This window comes from Meriones unguiculatus, chromosome 7, assembly GCF_030254825.1.
Source record: "Meriones unguiculatus strain TT.TT164.6M chromosome 7, Bangor_MerUng_6.1, whole genome shotgun sequence".
Classification (NCBI taxonomy): Eukaryota; Metazoa; Chordata; class Mammalia; order Rodentia; family Muridae; genus Meriones; species Meriones unguiculatus.
Genome location: NC_083355.1, coordinates 119,073,897 through 119,095,001, shown reverse-complemented (window position 1 = coordinate 119,095,001; position 21,105 = coordinate 119,073,897). Strand labels below are relative to the sequence as shown.

Genomic DNA, 21,105 nt, shown 5'->3' with positions numbered 1-21,105 from the left:
TCACCTGCTGCTGCTGCTGCTGCTGCGCTTGCTTCAGCATTGGTCACCAGGGCCCAGTGCCTTTGAACTCCCCCGCTCCCACAGTGGCTAGACAACACCCAGCCTTCAGGACCCTTCTGGCCTTGCCTGCTCACACAGGCCTGAACCCATCCAGCCTCTTCCCATCACTCAGGCTCGAGAAGGACCGTGCTACGACTGCCCCTTTCAGGCGGAGGAGGTTGGTAGGTGTTGTGTCCCCCGACACAGTGACCCTGTCCACAGGGCAGTCTTACCCAGGAGGCTGGCTGGTCGTGGCAGCGCAGTGTACCTGAGCTGGAGTACAGCACACTGTCCTTGACCAGCACGGAGATGGCTCTCAGCATGAAGGAGAGGAAGAGGTTCAGGTGGATGTAGTTCCTGGTACAGTGCAGCTTCCTGAAGCAGGAAGAGAGTAAGGCTTAGTCATCACCTGTGGCCTTTTCTCCTCATGAAGTTAACCATTTATTGAGCTTCGCTTATCACAGTGTATCTTCTGTTTGTTCCCGGTTTGCCTCATGATGAATATTTTGCACGTGAACTCTCCCTTTATTTCAGATTATTTCCTTAGGTTGGAGTTTAGTACGAATATATAATGCAAAGCCACACAGGGGCTGCCGTAAGCCTGCAGCCAACTGTGCTCTGTTCCCACGTGTTGCTCCAGGACACGGGCTGTGCAGCTCCGTGTGCATGTCCCACTGTCTCTCCTGCGGTCTTCACACTGAGGCTTCTGCGTTGGGGCAGAGCCACAGCTCAGCCTTACCCAGTCCTCAGCTGATATTTGGCTCAGAGCTTTTGACTCTGCATAGCTTTCTGTATTAGGTGGGAAACTGCCTTCCGTAAAAGCCGGCCTTCTCTCTTTGCACTGACACTAAGATGGTTCACTAAGAGCAAAGTTTGATGTCTTCCCATTGACCCCCCTTTCTTGGTCACACAGGCTTCTACTTGCCTGTCTACATGACTGTCTCATGGCCCTGGACATGTACTAACCAGTCATTAGCCATGAGCTACACAAACAAATGAGATTGAAATATGGCCAATTGTGAGCTGATTTCAAACTTTATGTAATTTAAATTAATCTAAAGTTAAAAGCAAGAGCAGCATGAGTAAGCTGCTTGGTAGAGCTGTATTTCAGGGTAACAGATATATCATGCATCTCTGTGTGTTTGTTATGCGCACTATGGCAGTGTCAGATGTATGTACCCTCTAGTATCACACACAAGTGAAACACTGATGTAACAGAAGTTAATAGATAATTCAGTTAGAGTTATTTTCTGTGCACAAACAGCATTGAGAAACATTAATATTTTTTGGAGACTGAATGAGTTTTAGTAATAGTTGTGAAAAATCATATTGAAATATCTGTGGCAATATGTTATTTTAGTTGTGTTTCTTAGTGTATAAAGTAAGTGTAGGCAAACCTTACAATTTAAAGTGAAGGCATATGACTGACATGAAGACAATGGCCATTAGGTGAGGGTATGGCACCAATATCATGAACTGCAGATGCTGTTTTCTGTGGTAGAGGAAGACAAAATACTTTCTAAAATGTTCAGTTAATAAGGTAGAGAGATATTTTTTTTAAAAAAAATCTGTTGAATTTAACAAGAACTTTCCAAAAGTAAGTCACCTGAAGTTAGAATTAAAATTCCAACGAAGGAGGCCAGTGAAAACAGTGGAATAGAGGCTCTTGTCCAACACTTCCAAGAAACCCTGAAAACCTGGCAAAATGACTCAACTTAATCCTGCTGGAACTCTGGAAAATAGTCAGAGTTGATGGCTATGTGACCCCGGTGAGCATGCTCTAGGCTAGCCTTGCCATGTCCTATGGTTCATGTCCACTTTAGCGTTATCCTGAAGACCATAGCTCATGCTCTCAGGGTGGCCTCAGGGATTACCTACAAATACAAGATAATTTTTAAAAACGTCTGAGCTCAATGAACAGCTGCTGTGACCTTCCAGAACCCACTCAGATCAAGCAGTGGCTATAATGAAAGCCAGATAGTTGCTGGCTGCTGCCTAAGGCCAACATGAGGCAAACGACAGACATTCTGGAGCCTGAGAAGAAAGGCTGAGGAGAGAGGCTCTCTGGGAACCAGGAATCTGAAAAGCTTTCACAGATGCAGAGGAACTTTGAAGCCTGCATACATAACTGCGCAGGTCATATGCTCCCAAAGAGTATTCATCACCGTAGGTGATTTTTAAACTTAGCATAAGCAATAAGTTAAGTTAAGGCAGAATTGTACACAGTTTGGCCAAGCATTAGAGGGGGGCTTCCAACATAGCCAAACTCTCCAGATGGGATGGAGTTTGTTTTGTTTTCTACCTGTTTTCCCCCTTTGATTGTGGTTGACTGAGAAAATCTCAGTAAGCAATTGACTGCTAGCTAACAGTATTTGGGCTTCAGAGACCAACAGGGCCAAAACAATCTCTACAAAATAGAAAAGTTTAGAAAAGTCACTAAGGAAATAATTACAATCTGGACCCAGTGGCACAGAGACATAAAGGTTGCACATTCAAGACATGAGAGCTAACTCTCAAGTACCACAATAGAATAGAATAGAATAGAATAAAATAGAATAATGAATAATTATTAGAATAATAAATAGAATAATGAAAATTAAATAGAATATAGAAACGCCTTCATCTCATAACAAAGGACAACAAAACTGAGAGGCAAAATTTCATTTCCAGAGTTATCATATCATAATATTAAAAATGTCCAATTCCAACAAAAAGAATATGAGTCATTAAAAGAAGCAAGAAAGTTGTATTACTAATAGGAAAAACAAAAGTAAACCTTCCATTTAAAAAGCACATGAAGCTTGTAAAAGAAAACAAACAAAAAAGTTACATGAAGTAGCCTTACTAGACAGAAGCTTAAAGCCAAATGCCTTGAACATGTTCAAAGAACAGAATGAAATAAAGAGAATAATCCTTCATCAAACACAAAATTTCAATAAAGTAATGAAATTTGAGGAAGTAACTAAATAAAAAATTTGGATTTAAAATGTACAACTGGCATTAGAGATTGCCTAGAGATGGCCAAGGAAAATCTAGGCAGGCAAAGGGAGTCAGTAAATTTAAAGATCAATGAAAATTACCCAATCTTAGAAGTTGTTATGCAGTGATTTGCTCAAAATGGAAACATTTCATCTTGGAGAAGGGTGTTTAAGACTATGCAAGTAAGGCCAGGCAGTGGTGGTGCATGCCTTTAGCCTTTAATTCCAGCACTCAGGAGGCAGAGGGCCAGGTGGATCCCTGTGAGTTCAAGGCCAGCTTAGTTTACAGAGTGAGCTCCAGGATAGCCAAAGCTATACAGAGAAACCCTGTCTTCAAAAACCAAAGCCAAAACCAAACCAACCAACCAACCAACCTACCAACCAACCAACCAACCAACCAAACAAACAAACAAAAAGACTACTCAAGTAAATAAAATGTACCAGGCCCAGGCTCAGAAAATACACACCTCACAAGTCTAAGGAAGTTCCTGAAATTTTTAATAGTCACAAGGTCCCTCCTCAAACAATAACAGCTTCTGAGTATAGCAGACTCTCCAACCTGTTCAGCAGCCTGCATCTTGAGAAAGGGAACTCCAGGGATGCAGCCTGCAATTATCATTTGTGCTTGAGTGGGCTCTCAGTGATGCATTTGCTTCTAAGTCATTCATGTCTCTGTTGTCCATACTGCTGTGGTTAGTCCCAGTGAACTCACTAGTTCACTAATCTAGACCTAAGTAGAACCATTACTTTCATCACATGTAAGTTCCTCTTTATTTATGATATTTGTTCCTGTCTCCACAGAAAAGGTCAGACATCAGAAGCAGAAAAAATAAGTAGATGAAGAAAAACAAAGAAAATCAAAAGACATGAACTACTACCCATCGCTTGCGTAACGGAAGCCCCAGAGTCTCATCAGAAAGTAACAAGCAATTGCAAAGGATCTCCTGCAATGGACAGGACAATTCTAAAAGGAACAAAATGGAGCAATTTGCTTCTGAATTCCAAACTTTCTGGAGACTGTGGTAATCTAGCTATATGGCTCTGCAAATTGCCCAATGCATTAGATTGAGAACCTTACAATGCACACATGTATGGCCAGCAGGCTCCTGGTGAAGCCAACAACATTTAATAATCTGTTGAGCAGCCAGGTAGGATTTGTGAGAGAATAAAGCTTGACTCCTATTTCATAGCATATGAAAAACTAACTGGAAATGAACGAGTGACCAAAATTCAAGAGCTAGAAGTATAAAACTATTTTGGGTTGGAAAAATATGACCTTGGATATGACAAAGGTCTCTTAAATATTATACCAAAAGCGTAAGCAACATAACAAAAAATAGACTAGTGGGCATCAATAAAATTTAAAACTTTAATATATAAAGTACATATCACCAAGTGTAAGGTAAACCTAAAAAATGGTAGAAAACATTTGTAGACTAGACTTATGATGAAAGCTAGTATCTATAATATATAAAAAATCTTAAATTATAACAAGAAACAAAACAGTCAAATTGGAAACTGGACAAACATGGGACTAGAGAAGATACAAAAATGGTCAAAAGCACGTGAGGAGTCTGAGATGATGGCTTAGTTGCTGAAGTGTTTGCTGCACTCAGTGTTAGGAGCCAAGTTAGATCCTTTAGACCCATGTGAAAAAGTCATGTGCAACACCAGATGGGGGAGACTAGAGGGTCCTTGGGGCTTGGGGCTTGCAGGGCAGCCAGGCTAGCCAAATCAGTAAGCTCCACGTTCAGTAAGAGACTGTCTCAAAAAAAAAGAATGATGGAGGAAGCACCAGACACTGGCCTTTGGCCTGCACATGCACACACATACATGAGTTCTTACACGCTTGTGCACACACATGAAAAGGTGCACCTACCATGCACATAAAGTACTTGAGACCATCAGGTAGCACTTGACACTCAACAGTCACTCATTGTCAGCTTTCTGAACACTGTGATTCTCTGTATTGACTGACATCTTCTGCAAAAAGAGGCCTCTCTGATAAGGGCTGATAACTGAACCATCTATTTAGATAAAGATAAGTATCTAGAACAGAGGTTGACAAATGTGCATTTTGCAAAATAATAGTAGTAGGCTCTAGGGTTTGCAAGATCTGCAACCACAAGTTCTTGGCCAGATTTAAAATAATAGGCCTGAGTTCCATCCTGTGTAACAGATCCAACCAGAAGGCAGCTGGTTATCCCCTGGTCTAGTTTGCTTTGTGTTGCTGTGATGAAGTGCCATGACCAAAAGCAACATGGGAAGGAAAGGGCTTGTTTAATCTTACACTTCCAGGTAATAATCTGTCACTGAGGGAACTCAGGACATGAGCCTGGAGCAGGAACCATGGAGGAGGGATGGCTAGGAGGAGGGCTAGCCAGTTTTTATTGCCAATTTGTCACAATCAAGACTCACTTGTGACAATAAAAACTGGCTAGCATACCCTCATAAAAAAGCAAAGGGTATGAATTTGAGTGGGTGAGTGGTTGTGAACCTGAGAGGTGTTGGAGGTCGGGAGGATATTGGATATAATCAAAATGCCATTTTATTCATGCAAGAAGTTTCATAGGAAACATTAAAATCATGTTTAAAAGGAAAGTAACCTGAAATACCTGCTCCCACAAATCCCTCTGATCTAAGAAGGGCAGAGATCTCCAACAGTAGTTTAGTTCTGGTGAGACTTGATGTGCTGGGGTGGGCTGGTGAGGGGGATCCCCTTTCCTGAGAAGGGGAGGGGGGAAAGGGGAAGATAGTGGGAGAGCAGGAAATTCGAGGAGAGAAGGGAGGGGGCTGTAAAGTGAGTAAATAAATTAAAAAAGAAAGTGCTATGAACTGGCTCTGTAGAACACGTCTAGATGAAAGTGGAGAGACATGAAACAGTGGTGAAGGTAGAAGAATGGTAAGAGAGCATACGAGACCAGGTCAGAACACCAAACACAGGAGAGGGCGGTGATCCAGAAGAGAAGGGTAGGGAAGCAATCCCTCAGGAGGCACTAGCCAAGAGTTTTGAAACTGATCAAAGAGAGTAACAGATCAGACACTTCACAACCATAAGAAAGACACAAAAGTGATAACAGAAGTCCATGAGCAAAAGCTGCAGAAAGTGGGCGACAAAAGAGGAGATGTTCGACAGGGAAAAAGACGGTGCTTTTAGGAACAAGGTTGAGCCATAGGCAACTTCTCAAGAGACACAACCTTCAACTCAGTACTCAGAAATATCCTTTTAGAAAGCCAGGCAAAATTATCCGTTTTAAGCAAGTAAAAAGCTTGAGAATTCATTGCCATTAGAATGTGACCAGGGGCGGCTAGGAAGGCTCGTTGAGAGGCAGGGGACGACCCCAGCGGGAAGGAAAGTGCAGGAAAAAGGCCTGAAATAATGATGTCTGTGGGGTTTTCATATAGAATTAAAATAGAGAAAAAGGCATCGACAGTACATGGGGTTAAAATGTGATGCTCTTGGACTGACTGGTAAGCAGTCAAAAGCAGGTTAGAGGAAGAGAATGTGTTGGTGGCAGTGGAGGTGCACGCCTTTAATCCCAGCACTCGGGAGGCAGAGGCAGAAAGGTCTCTAAATTTGTGGCCAGCCTGGTCTACAAAGTGAATTCTAGGAGACAGGGCTATGCAGGGAAACCCTGTGAGCAGAATGAAGAGAGACGGGGCGGGGGGTGTCCTGTAAATGTCAGATTATAACTGAGTGAAAATAGAACCTGTAACTAACAGTATAAAAGAAAAGAAACTGGAATAAAGAGAACTGTGACAGACAGAAAAAAATAAATAGAGGGTAGAGTAAAACTGAAAGTTGTTAATAAATATGCCAAGTGGGAGCTTAGCAATGCTACCTGTTAGTACACCGTGGGAAACGTTGATCTAGTTCAGTCTTCCACATGTTGATAGCCAGCTCCTAATCGTTTAATACACAATAGCTGAGCTAAAGGGCAGCGTTACCTGTTTACATAAGAACTGCAAATGTTTAGAAAGAAAATTGTCAACATGCTGCCCTTCTCCAAGAGTGCTCTATTTTTTTATTTCTTTATTTTTCTGTGTGCATGTGTAACTGAGTGAGTTTGTGTGTACCATGTCTGCAAGGGAGCCTGCAGAGGTCAGAATAAAGCAAACAGATTCCTTGGAACTGGAGTTACAGATGGTCATGTGACACAATGCTGGTGCTGGGAACTGAATCCCAGCTCTCTGCAAGCGCAAGTAGTTTTAACTGCGGATCTATCTCTCTAGCCCCACGGCTGCTCTATATTTTGGCACATGTCGGGGTTCCAGGTCAGGAATCTAACCATCACAGGTCTCAGAAACCTATAGAGAAGTTCGCTCTTCTCATAATCTTTGTAGAATTGCTCATTTTTGTTCCTTACCTGAAGAGGCAGATAATTATGCTTCCTGTTGTAAGAGACATCAGAGAAACACTGTAGCCCAAGGTATAAATGGCCTTCACCAGAATATAAAACGTAATCTAGGAAGAAATAAAAAACACATCTGTAAGCTGCTAGCCAAATGCGTGGGTCAAACGAACATTCTGAGTCCTCAGTCATAAAGGACCCTCTCTCCTGCATGCTGAGTGCTGGTATGATCATTTAGAATTCTGCCTCCATCTTGAGCCCAGAAGAACCTTCGCTTTTTGAACACCTATCTTCTCTTACAAGCCAATTTAAATGAGTAGAAGACTTCTGTGAAGACGTTTATCAAAGGAAACTGCATTGGCTACCATTAGGGCCAAGAAAAAGGAAGGCTGAGATGAATAAAACTTGTTATGTACAGTCTTCTGTAAATGTATTTCCAAATAAGACCAGGTGGAGACACACACTTGAGCTCATGGAAAACAACATGGCGTCAAAGGTACATGGCCTTACTCAGAGAGTCTCTCCTCATAGTGGCTGCATTTACAAAGTTTTATTTCTCATGCCTCTTAGGCTAGTAGGCTCCGTGGCTGGAGTCTAACATCCATGCAATCATTGGATATGGGATAGAAGGCCTATAGTTACTTCTGTAGGACCATTGAGGACGCTGTGAAAACAGGAACCCTGTGAGTGTGTGTGTGTGTGTGTGTGTGTGTGTGTGTGTGTGTGGTCATCATAGAGAAAAGCAGGCAATCACAGGACAGGCTGCACAATCCTAGTTGCTCAGAGGACTCACCTGGTCTTCATTTTCTGGTAAAACTAATTCCTGTATGAAAATGAGAATATACCTGTTGATATAGGATGAATTAATTTTTTTTTTTTTTGTCAAAAAGTCCTGAAACAAACATACCCATGGCTGCCAGGCCTCATGATTATGGTACAATAAAGAGTCTGTCAAGAATGGTGGCACATGCCTGCAATCCCAGGACTTAGGAGTTAGAGGCTGGAAGATCAGGAGTTCAAGGCCAGCCTTCACTGCATAGAGAGTCTGAAACAAGCTTCAATTACATGAGGCCCTATTTAAAAGTGTTTATAATAAAACAAAAAATTGCATCTTGCTACAATATCAATTGTCTAGGCAAGTTGTCCATAATAATGCAATAGTGGCCAATTATTTTCTCAATGGATTTGAGGTCTTCTCCACAGGAGGAATCTCATTTCTGGTGTTGTGAATTTCACCAAAAGCCTATGAATGGGAGACAATACACTGTAGTGAGGAACCTACTGGTGTTTCACTAAATAATCAGTTGTCAAACTGCCTTCTGAACATCTATGCTTGTTGCCATAGATCTGTGCTACTGTCAAGCTTGGTCAGAGATGCTTCTTTCTCAGTGGGTAGTGTGGCTAACGCAAAGACTCCTCAGTGGTCAAAGTACCGAGAATAAGCAAATGTGAGTATTCAGCTGCAGGCTCATCTTCTATACCTATTTATATCACCCGAGGCTCAGGGAACACTGGGGACGAGAGGACAGAAAAATGGTGAGAGCCAGAGGATGACTAGCAAAGTTGTGAAATACTACACAGCTGTTGAACGTGTCGATGCGTAGCAGCTGTGGTTGCTTGCACAAGCCCTGCAAAAAAACCAAGCCAGCCAAAATTCCAGCATGGACTGTGGAGTGCTCCCAAGGCCCCGCCCTAGTGCAGAAGCTGTTGGTACTTGCTGGCTGCCGACAGAGGGAGACTCACTTTTCTTTGGTGAAGATGTGGATGCCGGTAAGCTTGCTGCTTATGCCCCAGTGCATGGAAACACACCCATGCACATGTGGGCTGCATGAATTTGGCTCGGGCTAATAATAATAATAATAATAATAATAATAATAATAATAATAGTAAGTAGTCCAAAAAGAAAACAAGAAGTTGGAGGGGAGACTGGTCAGGTTGTCCTGGGAAAGTTGAGGAAAGGTTAGTAAAAATAGATATAATCAAAATTTATTTTATAGTGCATACAATTCTTAAATAAATAAAAATAGTATACATGATGTTAGGTTTGCTCAGAATATGTGACAGTCTAATTACGATATTAAGTTTGAATTACAGGACTTCTCCTTGTTGTACTAGACTGTGCCATAAAGGGTAGGTTACAGAAAAGCGGAGAGAACAAGGGCCCATACAACCCTCCTCCATCTTAAGGGTGGCCCTCTCTGCCTCATCTCTTCCTTCTCCTTCCCCTCATGCCTCATCTTTCAGTGTCCCCACTTCATCTTTATCCTTACCTCATCTTCCCTTCCACATACGCCTGCAGCATCTCCTCACTTTATCCTTCCCATCTCTCCCAGCATTTCCCTAACTTATCTTCATCCTCATCCCTCAGTAATTCTCACCCCCTTCTGCTTACACCCCCCTAGGTTCCTCATCTCACCCCAGTATCTCCTCATCCCCCGTCTCCTCTTTCTCATCTCCCTTTCGCTTCTGTTTTAGTTACTTTTCTATTGCTATGAAGAGACACCATGACCAAGGCAATTTATAAAAGAAAGCATTTAGTGGGGGGCTTTCTTACAGCTTCGGAGGGTGACTCATGACCACTGTGGTAGGGAACGCGGCAGCAGGCAGCAGGCCCAGAGTTGGAGCAGTAGATGAGAGCTTGCATCCTATCCATTAACAGTAGGCAGAGACAGGGAGGGTAAGGCTGGGCCGGGCCACAGTGGAAGAGGATGCGCTCAGTCGTAATGCGACTTGATGTGCTATGGGTTGGTAGGGAGGGCTCCCTTTTTCTGAGAAAGAGGGATAGGGAAAAGAGGGAGGAAGAGTGTGGCTGGGAGGAGAGGAGAGAGGGGCTATAATCGGATGTAAAGTGAATAAATAAATACATTAATTAATTAAAAAAGGCGGGGTCTGGCATTGGCTTTTGAAATCTCAAAGCCCTCCCCAGTGACACATCTCCTCCAGCAAGGCCACACCTCCTAACCCTAATATTTGATCAACCAACTGGGAACCAAACATTCAAATACATGAGCCCATGGAGCCCATTCTCTTTCAAACTGCCACACCTTCTTTAGACTTGAGGATCGTTTCCCTGTAGCACCTGTTTGGTCAGTGTAATAGTTACTTTTCTATTGCTGTGACCAAACATCATGACCAAGGCAATGTACAGAAGGAAGAGTGTATCTGGGCTTATGCTTCAGAGGGAGGACTCCACCCATGATGGAGAAGTATGACACAAGCAGAAACATGGTAACTGGAGCAGAAGCAAGGGCTCCTGTCTTCAAAGGAATGTGAGGCAGAGACAGCTCACTGGGAGTGGCGTATGGCTTTTTGAAACCTCAAAGCTTTCTCTCAGTGGCACTTTTTCCTGTAAGTTCACACCCACTAACAGGGGACTATGGGGCCATCTCATTCAAATCTCCACAGTCAGGTTGGTCCCTTCTCTGAATTCTTCTGGTGCTAACGTACTCAGTAAGTTTACTCTTGATTATATGTGGCCTTACATGATTTTCAAGTACAGGTGCCTCTTCTTGAGCTTTTAGTGCTTCTAGAAACCCTGCTATGATTAAGCAGCCCTTACCTTTTTACCCTTGTCTGGCTCGTGGTTGGCAGAGCAGAACTCTGGAGAGCTGGCATTAGTGTGGCCTCAGCTCCTCATGGGTCCTGTCTGGGGGGTCCGGTGTGGTCATCTACTTAAGTCTGGGCTTGGGAAGGTTGAGCTTGTCACCCTGTCGTCATGTAAACACACCAACATTGGTACTGGACAGCTGCCCACGGCAGCTGCCTGGGAACACACCGGTCTTCCCTGTGGGCATGCATGCAGAGCTTCCTGACTGAAAGGAATTGAGTGATAGCAAAGCCTCTGTCTAGGGCAGCAGGGTATTGACAAGGAAAAACCACTGTGCAAGTTTCTTCTAATGAGCCAATACAAATCTAATGTGACGAGGACATTTTGGCACAGCTGCTTGCAGTACAAGTATTGCGAACATGATAGCGGCAGGCCAGAAACCTGGGAGCGTCATCGCGTCTGTAGCTGAGCTCCCAAGACTCCTCTCCAGGATAACAAATGATTGCTATCTGAACAGAGATGTGCTAAAATTATGCCATTCATAATGTGCAAATGAAGTAACCCACACACTAGGCTAATCACCTGTGCTTCTGAAGCAAACACATCCACTCCTTTTATTCACCTAACTCGTATCAAGTGACCTTTGGAGGCAGGAATGTCAGTGATGCAAGGAGACAGGAATCACAGAGACCAAAACCACTATCTAGAATGAACCACACGGTACGTTGCAGCCTGCTATGGAAAGTCAGACTATAGAACAGGGCTCACACAAGCTGCACTGGCTGAGGCCAGTTGCAATCATGACATCATGGTTAGGGTCAGCCTTGGGAAAGAGTGGGGATCTGGTAAAACGAATGGCCAGGGCAAAGGCACTGTGGCAGAGGGGGTGGCAGGAAGGTGCAGACCATATGGCTGTGAGAATGTGAAGCTGCAGCAACAGCATGGTGTCACTGTATTTCAGTTGCTGGAGTGGCCCTGACTTACATGAAGGACAGACATGTGTGGCTCTCTCCAGTGGTCACGGCGTGTTCCAGTGAAACACTGTGGCCAGTCTGAAGAGTGATGGAAAGCATTCAGAGGCTCACAGGTGGTTATATGATGGCAAAGGAAACAGGGCTTCCCAACAGAGTAGATAAAGAGTGAGATACAGGGGAATCCAGGGATGTGATGGAACAGCTGGACCATGAACAGCATGGACCAAGAAGTGGAGGGACAGGAGGAGCCATGGCTATGTCTTCTCTCTGTATGTACTGCCAGGAGGACTCAGCCTCTGCAGAGGTGGCAGGAGTCAGAGAGAAGCCTGGATCAGAGGATTGTGAGGAGTTCTCAGCAGGAGATGGAACTAAAGGCTCTGAGACACATGTTTACTAAGAAGTTTGATGAGAAGCAGCAGTACTTTTGATGAGATGGTAGAGCGGAAGTCAGTGAGCCCCCACTCTGAGTGAGATTGGAAACAGGCAGACATGGGATCTTCCAGAGGACGGGAGGCCCCCTTGGGTGTGCTTTGACTAAGGGGTGGCTTCTGTCTCCCCGGTGTGTACCATCTATAGGTTTGTAGAGGTGGTCCTGCCTAGGCTGCTCACTCAGTTGGACATCATGACATCCCACAATTAGTCCCTGGAAAGCTTTCAGCCAGAAAAGGAAACATGCAAGGTATTAGAGGCCGAGAACCAAGATCCCTACTCTGTCTTCACAATTGGACTGACATGAGCGATGGAAGCTGAAGAGCTCTCTTTAGGACTTTTATTTACTCTCTTCACAGCTTTGTCTATGCACAATGACTACATCCCATGAGCATGAGGAATTGACAGCATTCCTCATGTACACATTAAAATTTCTGATGAACTGAAGCCCACACAGGAAGAACATTAAATGAGAAACTTTAATGACCAGGAGAAACTTCAACAGCAGAGCACTTGCGCAGTATGAATAAGTCCCTGTGTTCCATACTAAGCACCACCAACACACAGAGACATGCACACATGCACACTCACCCAAACAAAGCACAGCAAACAAGCAAAAAAAAAAAAAAAAAAAAAAAAAAAAAAAGAAAAAGAAAAAAAAACCCCACCTCAACACGGAGAGCAGAGAAAGAAGCCCTGCTTATCTCCAGCCACCCTGCAACCTCTGCATCTAGAAGGTCTCTCTTCTACCAAGTCCCCCAAAGCCCTGTGCTGAAGTTCCAGTTGCCCTTCTGGTCTGCTTGGGACTCTTGGCTTGGACACCTGAGTTTCACTGGTATCTCAGCCCACCTGCCATTCTCGTCATGGCCACATTGTCCCTACAGAGTTCATAAGGCCCGAGGGGACCAGTAGGCACCAGTACATGGTGTTTAGCCAGTGAATGAAATATGACCCACAGATCTAGGAGCTGTGAGGCTTAGGCAATTAGTGCAGCAATCATTTGGCCCAAGGAGCCGAGATAGAACAGCTGCTGAGAGCAGGCTCTCTTTAAGAGCCTTGGCTCCTGCATGGACTCTGGAGGCCACAGGAATGGACAGCCTTGCCTAATGATGCCAAGGACCAGGCTGGCTTGCTTGTGTTTTGTCCACTTCACAACCTTCTCTAAAGCCCGACTGAGAACTTGCTCCCCAAAGAAAGTTCCTCATACCCTGCTCTTGGAAGGACTTGGGTCAGTGCTCGGAGAATCGTTCTGCTTAATTCTTTGTGAAAAAATTAAGCAGGCTAGCATTACCCCTGCTTGGCTGAGGTGATCAAGGTGAGTATCCACTTTGGTGTGGCAAATTAAGGCATTACATGAGATGTTAGAAGAATTTTTATGTCTACCTTGCTAAATTTTAACGGTGAACCTTAATTCCTATGGTAGGGGCTATGCAGATGCTTTCAACCTGCCTCTTGCTGGTGAAGCCACTTAAATTAAACTAATTAAAGTTAAATGAGGTTTAAAACTTCAGCTACTTGTTTATACTGGCTGCATTTCAGGGCTCCAAACTCCGGTTGTCAGTGGCCTAAACCCTGGACCAACAGAGGAAGAGCGCTTCCATTATGGCAGGCAGGCATAACAGTGCATGCCAGGTACCCTCTGAAGCTGTGATCACTTGCATCAGTTCAGGCAGGCATTTGCTCCTACCCGAGGTTGCTGCCTCTGTCTTGTGTGCCTTTGTGTTCCTTCCTGGTCTGAGCCTCTGAGAAGTCACACAGTTGTAGAGCCACCCCACTCAGATATGGTCTATGCCACAGGACTCTGATCTCATCACCTTAACTGCTTCCTTTACAGATCTTTCAACAAGGAAGTGTGGCTCAGTGTGAGTACCTACATCTTCAGAGAAGACAGTAACGCTGGAAGAATAGCCCTTGGTAAGAAGAATGAGAAAGGGCCACGCAAGTTGCTCACAAATGTACATGAGAGAGCCATGGTGGGAATTAAAAAAAAGGTTAACAGTTAACACATCAAGACCCGGATGTGTTTGAGAAAAGCAAATAAGATGACTTGTACTTAGGAAAGATAACCAAGCTAGACAGCTATGAGGAGGGATAGGGCTCTGGGCCAGTGCTGGCAGGGCACACTCCTGACAGCTCTTGGGGGACGTACAAAAGGCACGATTGTTCCCTCTTATATCCTGGTTTCTAATGCAGCTACTTGTAACAGATGGAAATATAAGCAAGGTTGCTTCTAACAAGAAGCCTCTGCCTAGTTTAGGAAAGATAACTCAGACCATCCCGCCGACAAGGAGTTAACTAAAAACCTATGCAGCTACTTCTTGGTGGCTGTGAGGACAAAGAGGGATCAGTACATACAATTAATGAGATTTTAGACACCTGCCAGGTCAGAGGGAGCAACATCAGCCAGTGACTAACACTTGGCAGACAGTCAAGGTCAACAGCTAATGAAACACAGGTCAGAGATGGACAAAGGGGGTGTCCACCACCCCTAACTGGGGTACATGAGCTGAGCATGATCATCTCCTGGTTGAGCCGAAGGGACATGCGTACAGGGTGTGGGTCCTCCATTGGCCGAGCCCACGATAACTCAAATGATTAACTAAAGCGATCGCCTTAGATTTTGTTCAGTTTCTGCCATGGCCCCATAAAAATCCATACACAAAGAAATATTATACCTTTACCTCTCTTGGAAACCCCTCCAAAATTTGGGGGTGTCTCTCAATCTTCCCTATTTTATCATTTTTCTTTTAATTTTTATCGATGAAGTTTGCTTCAGCCTTGCATACTCCCAGCAGAGTGCACAGTTTAAATTTTCACTGGTGTGAGACTGTAAACCCAGAGCCACTGACTGTATCAGGCTGCCCTTTGGTGACTATTGAATGTCTGGCACCTTAGAAGCCTGGGTCAGGCACAACTAACACGGCTGGGAAAGATCCAATCACTCTAAAAACCCTTGCCTCATGCTCACTGCCATGGGGCTCTGACAATGTGTGATTTCCTCCTAGAACCTAGCAGGAATGGTGCAACTGACAAGAGAAGGCTGAAAAAGTGTGTAAGCAGCAGCTGAGTCTCTGGAGCAAATTCTGGGCCTTGAAGTTAGGTCTTTGTGTAGAGCTGAGATCCTGTCACAGCAAACAGCAACAAAAGATGGTTCTAGAGTTTAAAAGCATGTTTGCCCTTTCTAAAAAAGGGCAAATATTCTGACGGTGTCACAAAAGCAGCAGCTTTTGGCTAAGCAGAGTATTACCAAACACGATGCAAAGAAGTGGCTTCCTCTTTCAGAGGCTTGACCCGTAAGGCCTGGGTGATGCTTTCCATAGGAGAAATGCTGTCTGTGGTAGACCACATTTCTAGAAAGCACCACGGTTGTTGCATCTGACTCAAGGGTGGGTCACTGTCCTGCCCGTGGTGGCAATCAGTCCTCAGTGTGCCACAGTGACTGAAGTGAAGGTTGAGCCCAGGCTCTGTCAAAAGTGGCCGCTCTCTTTCCATGGTTTGTTTTGCTTATGGGGAACTAGATCCGATTTTAAAAGTTCAGGCCTGTGTTGACAGAGCCATCAGCTTGAGCTCTAAGCTCTTTGAGATCTCCGGCCATCCCAAATGGTGGACTTCTGGTCAATGGAAGCCATGTTCTTCGGGAAGACAGGCTCTTTGTGCAATCTATACCTGAGTGTGTGTCCCACAGCTGGTGTTTGTTTCGTGAGTGAGATCCCTTCTTGAAATGACAAGACATTGATTGACAGCTAGAAGAAGAAAACAGTGACACAGGCACAGGAATGGGAGGGCAGACAGTGGGCTCTCTCCTGAGAGCTACATTCAGCAGGCCTTTGCTTTCATTTATTAATGTATGGAAACACCTATATATTTGAGATGGTGAACAGAGATACGCAACAGGTGTTCCCTAAATGTATAAAAGCCAAAAATCAGTTGCATTTGCAAACAGTATGTAAGAGCACACTTTTGGTATAGGGCAACAACATATTCATGAAATACTAAGAATGAAAAATACAAAATTGATATCTGATGTGGATTGCTCGTATTCAAACATTTTAATTATAGACCATGTGAAATATTGCTCTGTGATAATAGCACCAAGACTTTAAAGAACTGGGTACCATTTTGTGCTGTAGACATTACGTGGCTTGGCTTGAATTAAGATCCAAATACCAAAACCATAGTTAATCTAAAAGAAAAGTTGGTGGAGACTGAGGCTGGCTGTCTCCACAGGCTACTCCTTTACAGGCCTAAGGATTGCATTACTCCTGGAATGTGGAGACTACTCTAGCACTTGCCAGCTAGTAAAGAAAATGAATGGTATTTCAATCATGAAGCTAGCTAAGTCCAATATAAAAAAAAATGCTAAACACACAGAAACAGGCGAAAAACAAGCATAACAAAAAATTAAGGCCAATTTCATTTGTAAATGCAGAAGGACAAAAATCCCAAAATGCTCAGTCCAGTGGTTAGAAAAGTAAAATTACAAACATGTATGACTCAGTCAAGTAGGTTTCCCCAGTACACAGGATGATGGTGCCCACGAGGATTTATGTCATGCGGCAAGAGGACTGGGGAGCCACTCTGCTGCCCTTGCTAGCCTAGCTGGATGAAGTTCTGATTCCTTAGAGTGCACAGTCAAGGAGAAGAATTCTAGACTCGGGCAGCAAGTGCTATCGAGTGACTGGGACAGTGCTCAGAGCCTTTTAGGTCACGGGACTGTTGAGGATATAAACATGGTTTTGTCCTGGTCCCAGGTGTGGGATGTGGGACTGATTCAGATGGTCCACAGCAGCAGATTATTTGCCTTGTGTAGGCTCTGAGAGGAGCTCTTTACCAGCTGCACATAGTTTGAATCTGAGGACCCTGGAGAGAGAATAAATGCCAGATCCCAGAGAGTGTGGAGAAGAGAAAGAACAAAGCTACTTCTGCTTCCCCCTTGCTGCTCTTGGTTGCTGTTGTGAGACAAGAAGATAGAGCTCTACTGAAATGAGTACTGGACTGGCTTCAAGGAACTTGACTACCCTGTCCAGCAGGAAGCAGCTAAGAAAGAACTGCATCCCCTCTCCCACTAACTCTTTCTCTCTTCTACCTGGTGTTGGGGTAATGGAAGGGTTTGGGTGGAGTAGGGAGAAAAAGATAAAAGAAACGTAAATAAGAGATTTTAAAAAGCACACCAACATGAGACTGTTTGATTGTCTTAGAAAAACCATGATATTTTCCCACAAGCACCTCTGAAAACTGGACATTCTGGTGTAGGATCTCATTTGGAATTCTTCCATCAGAGTTAGGGATACACCCTGCTGCTTCTAAGAAATTGTTTTTTAGTTTTTACCCTCAAAGAAAGACATGAAAAATAGAAGCACGTTGCACATTGGAGAAAGAGAAACACAGTTAACCGCTGCCTGGGGTGGCAGGTCAGCTGTAGAAGGCCAGGAAGAAACAGCAGGAATAATGAAACCAAAGCTGCACAGGTGGCCACCTGTCTATAAATAACTTACAAAACCACATAAGGAACTGACCGAGAATACAAGATAGATGCCATGTCAGTATGAGGACCCTGCTGCAGGACAGTGACTACTACTCTTCAACCCAGTAAGGCTCCTATTACAACGCCAGTGCAGGAAATCCTGGGGAATGAAAACCAAGACACTGAAAATCCAGTTGATGGTGGGATCAGCTGCGATTGTCTAGAGTAGGATGGGCAGCTTCCATGGGATGGGAAAAGCAGAAAAAAATGATACAGTTCTGGGAGAAGGATAAAATTCTTGTTTGGAAATTATATCTGATTAATCAGAGTTCCTGCAAATATGTTCCAAATGTATTAGCGTGAAAAATTGCTATGAGGAAAAGCTGGGCATCTGCCTGTCCTGTGAGAATCGCCAAAGAATGGAGGGAAGGAGAAGCCATAAATTAAGAGACACGTAGACTGTGATTTGTAATGCTAAATGCATGTTATACAGACCATGGAGACCAGTGTTGGGAAGTGTGTTGGGGAAAAGTAAGACAAGGTTCTGAGTGGATAAAGTGCTGAGTGAGCAAGAAGGGGAAAATTCCCACAGGAAAACTGGCAAAGGATAGATGCTAACACCCAACAAGAAAGCAAACTAAAAATAGATGAGGGCGCCTTCCAGCCCCATCAGTGGTCAGCAGCATGCACTCAGACTTGGTGTATCTTTGTTTATAAATTGGTGACAATTGAAAATAAAGAAAATTCTGTGTTGGTGGGTACTTTGGCCTCCGTATCTGTGGCCCCATCCTCAAATCCACCGACTGAATCTTTGACAAGGATACAGAGCCTTGCTGGGCCACTAGGTCCTGAGGGATGAGCTCACGAGTGGGGGATGGGTCCGTCTGCTTACACTGTGCCTGATAGAGAGCAGAGGTAGATGTTCTATCAGCCTCATCATCTGCCATGGCCTGACCTTGGACTTCAGCCTCTGGAACTGTGAGAAACGAGCCTCCTCCGCTGACAAGTCTCTCCAGCTGCAGCATTTTGCTACAGAAGCCTGGTCCAAACAGAGTCCTCTTAAGTCATTCTTGTGGCCACAATCACACAGGAACTTGTCTTACTCAAACCAACAAAATAGAGATCAAAAGGTAAAGGAAAAACTGCTGCTCAAAACTCTGCCCATTTTAAAGAGCATTTATGGTGACTGCTGTGGCTGAGGTACTGGAAGGCAGCTGACAGCACAGGACACAGCGCGAAGCTCGCTCCAGGGAGTGTCAATCAGCTGGTTCCTAGTAGCTTGGGACTTGGACCAAGATGGACTACAATCCATCTCAGGCTGCACTAACAAATGGTTTGTGTTGTGTTAGCCTGATTTCTGATTTTCACACATGCCCTTTGCAGAACCTTATTGGAGTTCATGAACTACTGCTAGCCTGTTAAATAGCAGTAAAACCGGGTCAGGTTGACACAGGCTGGATCAATAGCCCAACACGAGTGGGAAAAATACCTAATTCCTTGTGCTTTTGATCAGCTGCTGGGCTACAGTATCTCAGGGGTCCCTTTTGTCCCTGAGCCTACAGCATACCTGTTAGTATTTTGGAACACAACCTGCTCCTGGGTTACCCAGCAAGCTATAATGTCATCTTGTGTCACCAGCCGGTGGCCACACCTGGAAGGCGTGGTTACCTTGCCCCTTAAAGGGCTAACCCCGACACATGGTCTCTCTCTCTTACTCTCTCTTACCCTCTTACTCTTTCTCTCTCTCTCTCTCTCTCTGTCTCTCTTTCTCTCTTGGAGCGCCCCTTCCCTTTTTTTTCTCTCTCTCCATGTCCTGCTCCCCCTTCCCTCCTAATAAATCTCTCGCAGAGAATGTCAGTTGACTCCTGCTTCTTCTTAATTTTTAACAATACCGGAGTCTTGTGCCTTCTTGGAAAAATGGGGGGGTCCTGAAGGGATAACCTGGTCCTGTCATGGTCCTGTCAGCTTAGTCTGATGTCTGCTACTGGCAAGGCCTGAAAGAGCCTAGGTCTCTTGTGGTCAGAGCTCCTAAGGATAAAGTCACTCTGAAGGGTCCCTGTGAGAAATGAGAAAGCGGTGGGGAATAGTGTTAAGCATCTGACTGATTTGTGTATTTCAGCTCCCAGAGGCACAGCCTGAGCCCGCCACTCAGGGTGAATCCCTGCATTCTTTATCACACCCGACACAAGCCTGATCTTTGAAATAGAAAGCTATGAGGACTCTATCTTATGTCTGTTTGTCTGTATGTCAGGGACTTTTTACCCTTGGATGACAGGGATAAAATTAACTTGCAAAAAGTTTTATTTAGTTAGCCTAAAGAAAAATAAGCACTTACTTATATGTATATTCCAAATAGTGGAAATTAGAAACGAAAATTACACATTAGCTCAGAAATCTTCAAGCATCTATGATTTGCAATCTTCAGTAAGTAAGAAAACTGGCTTTTACTTTTAGAGTGATATATATTTAGAGGACTCAGTGTCACATATTGCATACATGTAACTTTTTTCTAATCAGTCAAACTGTCTTTGTGTGACAAAATTTCTCAACAATAAAAGCTAAAAAAATCAAATGGATTAAATCAGTGTAATTTTAAATAAAAGGAATTGCTGTCAACCTAATGTTTATCTGCTTTTTGACAGATAACTGAAGAGAAGCTGTTAGTCAGCAGCTCTGTGCCACACCAAAAACAAAAGAAGACAAGACAAACAGAAAACAACACCAACAAACTCAACTGTTTACATTGTGGCAGAGGGCTTGTGTGACAGTCAGCACTGATGTACAGCTAGGGGAGAGACAGAGAAAAGGAGCGAGGACATTTTGTGGTAAGGCTATCTATGGAACTATTAGCATTTTATAAATGAGCGTTATTATAAATACATTAATGTAAAAATAAGAATTTGAGTTTTTTAAAGGTATAATACTGATCAAACTCCCCCCACCCCATCTTCCTGTTCTTCTCTGAGTTTGATGAGACTGTGTCTACCTGCAGATCTGAGGGTGGCCTTGAACCCAGGATCCTCCTGACTGTGCAGTCCTGCATTACTAGTGTGCTCCACCGTTTCTTGATCTTACTCATTTTTGTGTTTAGTGTTGATGGAGCCCATGGTCCTGAGTACATAGGCATACGTAGGCAGCGCTCTGCCAGAGGAGATCATCCCCGGAGGAAATGATCAGCTCTTGAGAGGAGATTCTGAAAGAATCTTTTTCTTTGCCTTTTGAATAATCTGATTAGGAGAGATTTATTTTTCATTCAAATAATTTCCTATGGTTCACTATTAAAGCATTACATATTCTGTCTTTTAAATAACTATGTAACTTT

The 21,105-nt window shown here is 43.9% G+C and overlaps 1 protein-coding gene and 1 long non-coding RNA gene across 3 annotated transcripts in view; one reads left to right on the top strand and one right to left on the bottom strand.

Moving 5' to 3' along the window:
• The window catches only part of Vipr2 (vasoactive intestinal peptide receptor 2), a 72,611-nt gene that overhangs the window by 13,943 nt on the left and 37,563 nt on the right, over positions 1–21,105 (bottom strand). For both annotated transcript variants that reach the window (XR_009593163.1, XM_021653066.2), the window contains exons 5-6: positions 7,385–7,482; positions 273–414 (exon numbers count right to left, since the gene is read on the bottom strand). Coding sequence is in view for 1 of the 2 variants with exons in the window: in XM_021653066.2 (XP_021508741.1) it covers positions 273–414; positions 7,385–7,482 (240 nt within the window). In the remaining variant the exon portion in view is untranslated. The remainder of the gene's footprint in view (positions 1–272; positions 415–7,384; positions 7,483–21,105) is intronic.
• Positions 13,335–20,692, top strand: LOC132655312 (uncharacterized). Its single transcript, XR_009593164.1, has 3 exons — positions 13,335–13,634; positions 14,154–14,233; positions 20,426–20,692. It is a non-coding gene; the product is annotated as an uncharacterized LOC132655312 (long non-coding RNA).